General features: G+C 42.5%; 1 protein-coding gene across 2 annotated transcripts in view; it reads left to right on the top strand.

Annotated features, from left to right (window-relative positions):
• LOC147748414 (hepatic lectin-like) overlaps positions 1–11,030 on the top strand; it is a 156,058-nt gene extending 145,028 nt beyond the window's left edge. For both annotated transcript variants that reach the window (XM_086961264.1, XM_086961272.1), the window contains 2 exons: positions 8,385–8,491; positions 10,446–11,030. In XM_086961264.1, the coding sequence (XP_086817390.1) occupies positions 8,385–8,491; positions 10,446–10,578 (240 nt within the window). In that variant the 3' untranslated portion in view covers positions 10,579–11,030. The remainder of the gene's footprint in view (positions 1–8,384; positions 8,492–10,445) is intronic.
• The last annotated feature ends 369 nt before the right edge of the window (positions 11,031–11,399 follow it).

Below are 11,399 nucleotides of genomic sequence, written 5' to 3' on the forward strand. Positions count from 1 at the left end.
GATCCAGGCACTGCCGGTGTTCTTTTCCCCATAATGTGTGTTAATCAGATTCACTCAAGGAAAATATGCAGCAAGTGGCTCCCAGCAGGCTACAGATCACAAATTACCGCTAGGATATTGAGTACGAAAACCATTTTTTGTCCCTAACCTGTTAAGCTGGCAACTATAGGATGTGTCCATAGAATATATCCTGCCAAGGGGAGTGGCTGCCCCCAACCAAGACCAGCCCCTTTGCCCGGGCTTAGCCCGGCGCCGCCCGCGCGTGTCCCGCGGCGCGGAAGAAGCCTCCGATGTTAAGCGCCTCCGGGCGTGCGAAATGCGTTGCAGTGGGCGGGGCAGTCGCTGTGCAGCCTGGGAGCTGTGGTTTCCCCCTCTGAGGCCGCGGGATGTTGCTGGCGGCGGCAGGGAGACCAGCAGCGTCAGGAACCCAGGGACAACTGGTGCAGCGTTGTAGGTAAGTCCGGTGGCCCTGCTTGAATGAAGTTCACCTCCGCTTCTTAGAAGGAGCCTCCGATGTTTAGGCGCCTCCGGGCGCGCGAAATCCATGGCAGTGGGCGGGGCAGTCGCTGTGCAGCCTGGGAGCTGTGGTCTCCCCCTCTGTGGCCGCAGGATGTTGCTGACGGCGGCAGGGAGACCAGCAGCGTCAGGAACCCAGGGACAACTGGTGCAGCGTTGCAGGTAAGTCCGGTGGCCCCGCTTGAATGAAGTTCACCCCCCCTATATTTTGTCATTTTACAATTGTTTGCACCGAATGGGCATTGGATGCACCTCATTAGTGTTAGTTGAACACCCAAATATAGCAATATGCAAAGAAAGGTGAACAGTTAACCTTTGACAAGGGCCTTTCATTGTGTGGCAACACATTTTGCTGTGTTTTAGCAACTTTTCAACTGTTTGGACTAGAATCTTTTTTTTATGTTGATATTTGCAGATTCTGCGTCTGATGATGGATTATGTGGCAAATGCGGCAAATCAATGACTATGCGAAAAACACCACGCCGCACAATCTCATAATTCCAGTTTGGACTAGAAATATATATTTGGAGGGGGGGGGGGGTTTAAATCTGCAGATTAATCATCAGATGAAGGATTATATGCCAAATGTGACAAATCATTAATATGCGAAAAGCACAATCACATAATTCCTATATGGCATGGCCTAGGCACGCTAGCATTTGGGGAGAGGAATTGGCCTAACAGCTAGGGCGGTCTACCTCAAATCTGGGGAACTGAGTTCGAGTCTCGGCAAATCACTTAATCTCCCTCTGCCTCACAAAAATGAATGTGTCCTCATGCAACTCAATTGGTGCTCGTGAAAAGCGCTCTGATACCCGATACCTTCAGGTCAAGTTTGCGCTATATAAAAGTCTGTAAAAAAATAAAATGAAATTTACTTTAAATTGTATATCGGATTGTTAAACACACTGATCCTGTGCTCTATTAAAAGTAGCCTCACTGTGCCACCACGTGGTAGGTTGTTATAAATATGTGCCTGATATGAAGAAGCAAATGCTGGTGCTGAGCACCGGCAAACACCAGCATAAATTCTGCACTCTATATATCACTATTATTTTTCTATGTTTATTACTCAGGCACATGATTAACCAGCAAAACAAAAAATCACGCACAAGCCAATTAAGCGAATGACTTCCACTGACCTGTATTTTCATACTTTTAGAACTGTATTAGTTAGCTCTGATATCTGCCAGGAGGGCTTTTAAACAATAAACCTTGCCACCCACAATGCTATTTCCAAATGTTATTAAATTCACTGAGTTTTGTTTCCACTGAGTCATTATGTACATTGGTGGATTTCTAACAGTGAGTGTACATTTCTAAAATGTTCAGGCAGCCACCTGAGCCAGTAAACATGATTTCTATAAACATTATTAGAACATTGGAATGTTAATAGCTCCATTGAAAACAATGGAGTGCTCTGGGCTTCTAATGGCTGGTATATGCTCGGAGCTCCAACATTCCAATTTCTCTTTGTTCACAGCTCTGGCTGTGAACAAAGGCCTGAGGGGATTTCAATCCCCTCGCGCTCCCTGAAGGTTTTGTTTAATTTGTTAGAACATTCTTCCCTCTAGTGGCAGAATTTTCTAATCTCTTTACAGCCTTTCGTAGCTGGGCTATACTGGCTATTAAAGTCCCTCTCCCGTGCTGCAGCGGACCTTTAATAGCTGGTATAGCCCGCTACGGCGGGCTATAAGGTTTACTACCTTACATTTCTAGTTTTTACTGGCTCTTACCACCAGGGTTTGCCTAGCAGTGACAGGCAGTAAAAAACGATATATATATATATATATATATATATATATATATATATATATATATATATATATATATATATATATAAACACCACATTGCCACGCAGGGAGCCCACGACCTTGACAGGGCGGCCAGTGCTGCTGGTGCGAGGCTTCCAGCAATCAATTAAACACACATCCCTCCTTCACGCTGGAAAAAGGTGCACTGGCTCTGGCTGTAGTGCTTTTAAAAACCGTTTATTCAGGGAAAATACACAGAAGCAGCAAGCTCACAGTCCCAACGTTTCTGCTCCGTAGAGCCTTGATCACGGGATGAAGTCTTTGCATATATATATACTAGCAGCCTGTCCCGACGTTGTCCGGGTATGAATTGCTGCCGGCCAGTAGTATATTGTTTTGTAGGATTTCGTTTAGATAGCATTTCTTATCTGTGACAGGCCTGTGAAACGCTCCGATCCACAGTGCACTGCTGATGCACTTAAGAGTGCGCATTCAGTAGTGTGTGAACTCGAGTTTCCCTACTTTATTTTTCCTTGCAATATTATATAGAGCGAACTCGACAACATGGCATGAGCACAATTTACATTACAGAAGAACATATTCATTTGTGGTAGGCACGGGGAGACAAAGCGATTTTCCTGGACTCACAAGATGTTGAGCTGATGCCGAGATTCGAACGTAGCTCCCCAGCTCTAAAGTACGCAATTCTAGAACTTGTGGTGGGAGGTGTGTCTAAAAGTGTATGTCGGTGCTGGCCATCAATGAGAGAGACCTGTGCATTTTTCAAATGGGTGGTGAAAAAATATGAGTATGTTGCTGGAGATGTGGGCCGCCGGGCCACCAATGTACTTACGGGGGGAGGGTAAACACCCATTATTCCGCAACTTTCTTTCCGCATACCATCACTCCGCATACTTTCATTACGAAAGTACCATGACTCCGTAATGCCATTATAACGCATGGCATTACATTTTATATGCTTTTACCACACATACATTTACAACAAAATTTGTTGTAAATGCAAGAATGGTAAAAGCATGTTTTTTTATGTTTGGATAAGGTAAGTATGGGTATAGGGGTATATGTTTTGGGGTACTGATGTACATATGTTTTGGGATGTTTGGGAAATTTAAGGGTTCTGATATAGTTTTAGGTTATGGAGTACAGGGGTAGTTTTAGGGTTTAGGGATAGGTTTGGGTTTTTGGGTACAGGGGTATTTTTAGGGTTCAGGGCTAGGTTTAGGTTTTGGGGTACATGGGTATTTTAGGGTTCTGGGGTAGGTTTGGGTTTTGGGGTACATGGTTATTTTTAGGGTTCAAGGCTAGGTTTGGGTTTTGGGGTACAGGGGTATTTTTAGGGTTCAGGGGTAGGTTTGGGTTTTGGGGTACAGGGGTATTAAGGGTTCAGGACTAGGTTTGGGTTTTGGGGTACAGGGGTATTTTAGGGTTTAGGGGTAGGTTTGGGTTTTGGGGTACATGGTATTTTTAGGGTTCAGGGCTAGGTTTGGGTTTTGGGATACAGGGGTATTTTTAGGGTTCAGGGGTAGGTTTGGGTTTTGAGGTACAGGGGTATTTATAGGGTTTAGGACTAGGTTTGGGTTTTGGGGTACAGGGGTATTTTTAGGGTTTAGGGATAGGTTTGGGTTTTGGGGTACAGGGTATATTTATAGGGTCAAGATGGGTTAGCGTTTAAGGGTGTTGGGTATTTTAAGGAGTAAGGGTGGGTTATGATTATGGGGGGCAGGGGTATTTAAAGGGAGCAGGGTGGGATTAGCACACAATATGAGACATGGCATGAAGGGCGGAACGTAGCACATGCCCCCAGCGTTTGGCACGCCCCCCAGCACACGCCCACAGCAAAACGCAGACACGCCCACAAGGGATTACTTTGCTGGCACGGTTCTTTTACCTTTTAAATGTATATGGTGGGCGTCTGCATAGCCTATGTCCTTCTGCTGCAACTGCCCTTTCCAACGCTGTATTGGGTGTTGTGATTGGTGCTATGGTTCCTGAGATTACCCGCCTCAAATGTTTGGGCTCTCTCTTTATTATATTAGTATGGATATATATATACTAAAAATGCTTTGAAGAAATTCAGTTGGTAGTTGGTTTTGGGACCCTTTAAGATAAATTTGATTTTCACGATTTATTTAGAAAGTACGGTGAAGGGGGTATCGGTTTGTATTATTTGTAGCTTCACTGTTTAGCCCATTAGTGCTTTAAGGAATTTATTAATTTTGTCATGGGTTTTCATCAATTAGTTTTGCCATTTCTCTTTTTTTATCCTCTACCAAAGGATATATTGAATCTATGTGCAATGCGAATAATGTTGATCTAATGAATTGTTTTTTGGATTTTAACTTAAGAATCCTGATAGATTGGCCCATCCAGGGCAAAATAAGTAAATATAAGATTGTCTATCAATTGATAGTTAATATCATATGAATTTCAACATTAGCAAACATTGCTTTTATTAATCTGTTGCAATTTTGTTTGAGTTAATTTACCATTCTAAGATGGCGCTCATGATTTGGAATACGATCCGTTTTTTGTGTTGATTATTATGCCTTTATGTACTTCCGCCTTGCCGTCGCCAGCTGACACTGACGAAGGTAAGTGCTGAAATACGTCTGTTCTTTTGATTTTCGTGCAATAAACCTTAGCGGGTTTTACCTACTGTGAGTGCTGTTTCTGTCCTTTGACTGCGGACCTTTAATATATATATATATATATATATATATATATATATATATATATATATATATATATATATATTAACTTGGTGTCCGTTTGTACTCCTGGGGAGCGCTGTCTTGTGCGGTGTGCTGCGGGAGCGTCAGCGCATACATATATATATATATATATATATATATATATATATATATATATATATATATATATATATATATATATATCGAACACAGTCTCACCAACGTAATCTCTCCATCCATTCACGGAAAGACAAAACACTGGAGCCGTGGCCTCGGTATTTGGTGCAGTTTAATCAGTACACAACGTCCTACGCGTTTCGGAGTATAGCTTACTCCTTCTTCACGGGCAAGAATGTGCGTTTCAAAACAATTGATAAAGTAAAGTAAAACATCACGTGATAGTTAACATAAACAAAATACATCGACAGTTTCATCTCAATGCATTTGATATCATCAAAAAAACACTTATTAGCTTGATTCTGCTTACACAATAATTTCAGTTCGGGAAAATGTCTCCATATCGATTAGTTATAACCATTATACGTTTGTAGAGGTAACATAGTCAGTGTATCCTAGTAGTTCATTGCTGATTGGTCATTGAGCATTACACATTTAACACATTGCAATTGCGAAAATAAAGTCCAAGTGGGCTCAGTATTCAAACTTATCATTTGTCATTGTGCAATACACATTTAACACACTACTATTGCGAAAAATAAAGCCCAAGTGGGCTCAGTATTCAAACTTTTCATTTATCTCAGTGTTCATATTTGAGGGCTAGAACAGAGTCTTGTGTGGAGGCCTTGCCCAAGTGGGCTTATTCTTATTGGTACTAATCACATCCTGTTCAAAAGCGGAGTCCATTATCAGTCTTCCCTGTATTCATATCTGTAAAGAATAAGAGATGAAAAAGACAAAGCCATATTAAAATCTCTCTACAACCTAAAGTAGAAGAGTAGTTATGAAGTTTAAACACACTAATTCTAAAAACAGCATTAGGAAGATCTACAGAGAAAGTACATTTGGTTCGCTACTTTTTTGGTCACATTATAAGTGTACAGACAGTTCCTCGTCCATATTCAACCCATGAGGTGCCATGGTGTTGAACCTTATAATAAATTTGGACTCCAATTTTCTGAGTTCAGCCACTCTATTACCTCCTCGTATATTTGGGGTAATGCTGTCAATGACTGCACATTTGACCAAATTGGGATTACTTTTGGGGTGTTCTTGGAAGTGCCGGGCTACCGGGTAGGTTTTATCATTTTTGTTTATGGCCCTGTGTTCCAAAACACGTTTTTTACCTTTGTGGATAGTGCTTCCAATGTAGTATTTCTGGCATGGACATTTTAAGGTATAAATCGCATACTCAGTATTGCAATTTAAATGTTTTTGGATGATCCATGGAGCCTCATTGTTGCTGATTTTCAGAGATTTGACATTGCAACTAAATTTACAGGCTTTACACTGGTTACAGGTAAAAAAAGCCTTTTATGTCTGTACGCTTTTTTGGATTTTGAATCATATTGCTACATAAATGATCACGTAAAGATTTTGGTTTTCGAAAGGTAAGTGAGGGATGTTCGCCTATGTATTCCTTCAAATCATCATCAGCCTTTACACCTCCCAGAACTTTTTAAGGCTCCTTTTCACTTCCCAAGCCTGTTTGTTGTATGTGGTTATGAATCTTATAGATTCTTTGGGCTTAATCTGGTGTTGTTCATCTTTGGGGAAGATGAGATCATGGCGGTTTAGAGTATCAACTTTTGTGATAGCCTCCTTAATACTCTTGGAGCTGTAGCCCCGTGTCAGAAATCTTTCTGTCATGATTTCTTTTTCTCTCTCAAATTTCTCATCTGTGCTGCAATTTCTGCGAGAACGCAATAGTTCCCCAAACGGTATACTGTGTATCAGGTTGCGCGGATGGCAACTGCCTGCATGAAGCAAGCTATTGCCAGCCGTGCTCTTTCTGTACAGGGAACTCTCAATTCTATTGTTTCTTACCTCCAATTTGAGATCAAGGAATTCTATTGTGTCATTACTGATCTGATGTGTAAATTGGAGGTTCAGATCGTTTTCAATGAGAGCATCCACAAACTTGTTTGCTTCTCTTTCTGTACCACTCCATATACAGAAAATATCATTATGTAGCGCCCACTTGGGCAAGGCCTCCCCACAAGACTCTGTTCTAGCCCTCAAATATGAACACTGAGATAAATGAAAAGTTTGAATACTGAGCCCACTTGGGCTTTATTTTTCGCAATAGTAGTGTGTTAAATGTGTATTGCACAATGACAAATGATAAGTTTGAATACTGAGTCCACTTGGGCTTTATTTTCGCAATTGTAATGTGTTAAATGTGTAATGCTCAATGACCAATCAGCATTGAACTACTAGGATACACTGACTATGTTACCTCTACAAACCAGCCTAGCACATCGTATTAAATGCCGAAGAGAATTTTCTCTTGGGGTTGAGTGTACGCGCCCCGGACTAACTTCCTTAAGATTTTCAAATATATTTTTTGAAATGTATTCTTAAATTTGATTAATTGATTATGGAATGCTTTATAATGCAAGCTGTAAACATTACACATGTCATTGATGAGGCTGTTTCATATACGATGTAGAGGAGCGTTTTCCGACTGCAAAACGAGTCTTTTGTTTTAGCGTATAATGGTTATAACTAATCGATATGGAGACATTTTCCTGAACTGAAATTATTGTGTAAGCAGAATCAAGCTAATAAGTGTTTTTTTTATGATATCAAACGCATTGAGATGAAACTGTCGATGTATTTTGTTTATGTCAACTATCACGTGATGTTTTACTTTACTTTATCAATTGTTTTGAAACGCACATTCTTGCCCGTGAAGAAGGAGTAAGCTATACTCCGAAACGCGGAGGACGTTGTGTACTGATTAAACTGCACCAAATACCGAGGTCACCGCTCCAGTGTTTTGTCTTTCCGTGAATGGATGGAGAGATTATGTTGGTGAGACTGTGTTCGATGTTAAGGGGGTGGCTACCCCTGCCGTGTGCCCGCCGACAAAGAGGCTTGGGAAACAGCTGAAAACTTTGTGTATATACATATATATATATATATATATATATATATATATATATATATATATATATATATATATATATATATATATGTTTCAGTACATAAAGGGGGGAATTAACACGTCTTCTCTGTGCACCAACACTAGAAACCGTGACCGACCAACTGAAGTACCCAAAATGCTTTAATTTCAGCCTGAGTGCCATTGCCATAACTGCTGGTAAATTTACACAGATTCCTGTATATGGATGTCCTGCTACATCTCTACATGGCAAATGTATTGTTCCACTGGTACGGTGTAAGTAATGACCCATGTTTGGAAACTCGCTGTCATTTCAGGCTTTTCTGGACAAGAACCGCAACAATAAGGTGTATTGGATTGGATTCAGCGACTTTGGAAATGAAGGCAAATGGCAATGGGTTGATGGGAGCGCACCCACCTTCACGTGAGTCAGTCTCCTTAGAGTTGTCTGTGAAACAAGACTCCAGCTCGGACGTTGGTACCACTGATGCTGGCATACAGGGTCCATAAGAGAGGAATGTGTTCAAGGGTTTTCCATTCTCCATCTTGGCTCCCGCATAGTTGCTTGGAGCTGAGGTCCACGTGGTCCTCAGGCTTGAGACTCACAAACAGTCACTGGAGCTAATCCGTGAGCGATTGGTGTACCGTTGGCCATTTCAGGCCCTATGGGTCCGCCCCATCTGTCCGCCCAACTATTGGGCTAGTACCTAGTGGCTGGCGGTCTAAGAAGGGAATCTGACCTTGGCTAGTCTCCATCCCTTGTAGATACTGATCAGCAGCAATCATGTGTGTAGTAAAAGGGGATTACTTCCCTTCTGGCTCCAACTAGTAGGATAATTCACCACCAAGGCCCCATTAACTGACGCCCCTAGATCCCTTTCATCCAAAATCCCAGTGCCTGAACTCAGTGCTTTATCATGGGTCTCACAAGGCACAAAAACATAACTGAGTGAATTTTGCTTGAAATTGTTATCCACATTGAAGGGCTCCTCTGTGGGCCATCTCATTTTCCCTGGGCCACAAACAATTCACCTCAGCAGCCATGTCTCTATGTACCCTGTCAGTCCTGCCATTCTTAAGAGAAGAAAAGCAATTAAATTTGTACTTTGCACTTTATGACCTAGTGTATACATCCCCGTCCCCGCACAAATTGGTTACTAAATTATATGCTCTTACACTAATGGCGACCTTTATCTCAACAGGCCGCGCACTCGAGGCGTGGGGGGCAGATCTTAGCATTGACATAGCGCAGGCAGACTGGCTCTACTGCTGTAAGCAGATGATAAAGTTGTCACCCAATTATCGGCTTCGTCTTATACTCTTAAAGTTCCTACAGAGGATATATACTGGACCCCTGCCCAACTCCATAAGCTGGGACTCATACCTAACAACACCTGCATGTGATGTGGTGCCCCTGCTGCAGATTTTGCGCACTTGGCATGGTTGTGCCCTAAGGTCTCCGAGTTCTGGCAGGGCATGTGCTCCACAATCTCGGCAATTACTAGCACCCTGGTACCCCCTGACCCCACTGTGTGCCTCCTTGGCTTTGTGAGACTCTGCCCAGATGCTTCCCACAGGCTAATCGCTATGCTGCTTGTTCTGGCCCGGCTTAGGGTGGCCTTGTGCTGGGGTCGCAGGCCTGCTCCCAATGTTGATAGTTGGCTGGAGGACGCCTCTCGATGCCAGACTTTGCTATTGGAGTTCTGGTACTTAATGCCCTCAAATTCCTGGCTAGTTGATATATGGGGTCCTCTGGTGACTTACCTTCATTCCCACTCCCCCCCAGTGGTGCCGCCTCTCCCGCGCTCCCCGCCAGCTCATCGCCCGTGTCGGCCGCCGGTGCTGTTCGGAGTCCGCCCTCCCCCCCTCCTCACTAGGCTGTTATTAAATGTCTCTCATCTTCAACTAAGGAACTCTGGTGTCACCCCCCCCCCCCTGCCTCCCCCCCGGTGCTGGGTGGCTTTTCTTTCATTTTCTGATGTCTCTGTAATATGTTACTTCGGACTCCTCTGGGAGGGAATGCTGTTTCCATTTACTTTGCTTGAACCGGCTACCAATGTGTCGATTTGCACTTGTCTGATGTACAGTGTACTGTACCTGACTTGAAATTCTTGATAAAGGTTTTTTGAAAAATAAAAAAAAATAACAACATTTGTACTTTGCACTTTATTGACTAACCTGTGCTATATTTTCCCTTGTAGTCAACATTTTGTCAAGGGATGTTGTTGAATATGCTACAGTACTGCCTTATAACCTTGCATAACACTTGTGACCCTAGATTGACTGCTTCATGTATCCGTGTGAAGAGGTATACGATAACTTGCGGAAACAAGATGGCGGCTGCTTACACTTTACTAATCGCTGATCCTCTTTTTTAGATTCTGGAATCAAGGGGAGCCAAATAACAGCGGCGGTGAAGACTGCGCCACGCTGAGTAGCGTTGGGAAATGGAACGACCTGAGATGTAATAGCAATTGCCACTGGATTTGCAAGAAATACTGGGTGTGTTAGATCAACTCAATGTCATTGATTTACCAAAACAACAGAGGGAGCAGAAGTCACACCACAAACCCTTTGAACTACTGATGACATCACAGGTTGACAGCTTGTCCTTTTCCTATGCTTCCTATTTCTTACTGACAGGGTCGCAGAAAGCAAACAGGAAAAACCACACCATAACCCTGGCTCTTAGAACCCCGTTTATTTTCTGTCCATTATGCGGCCTCCATGGCCCCAGAGACTAAGCATAGCAAGGGCGGTGCAAGGGGTACCGAAGGGCAAGTATGCTACTACCCTGGGCTACTTCCAGTTGATGACCATGTCTGAACACTGTACTGTATGAAGCTCTACAAACTCTCTGAAGGGACCACACCAATTTACAGATGCAAAGCAGCATTTTCAAGATTTTTTGATTTGTATTTTAAGCAGTACTTAGGCATAGCTCTATTATAGAGAAAAGAAAACCATTCAATACACAACAGTATCCTCCTGAAACAAATCTATCTAATATAAAATACTGTAATTAGTTGCAGATTAAAAGACTAACCAAATCTTTTGAGTCATCTTTCAATCACCAATCATGAGGGACCACTTGAAGGAGAGAGGTGAGTCACCATATCCTACTTCAGGTATGATGGACATGTGACTGCTGTCATGGTTAATCTAAATTTCCCAATAGATTTCAGCAATATATCTTTCCATATGCCTTTCTAGTAGTAAGTGTGCATCAGGCAGTCTGTGCTAGCCACACCGGATGCCCATTGGCTGCTATAGTTTTTGTGATATAGAATCTATTCAAAATAGAATATTGAATGAAATTCACAAATACACTC

The sequence above is a fragment of the Lissotriton vulgaris genome, chromosome 1_1, assembly GCF_964263255.1.
Source record: "Lissotriton vulgaris chromosome 1_1, aLisVul1.2, whole genome shotgun sequence".
Classification (NCBI taxonomy): domain Eukaryota; kingdom Metazoa; phylum Chordata; class Amphibia; order Caudata; family Salamandridae; genus Lissotriton; species Lissotriton vulgaris.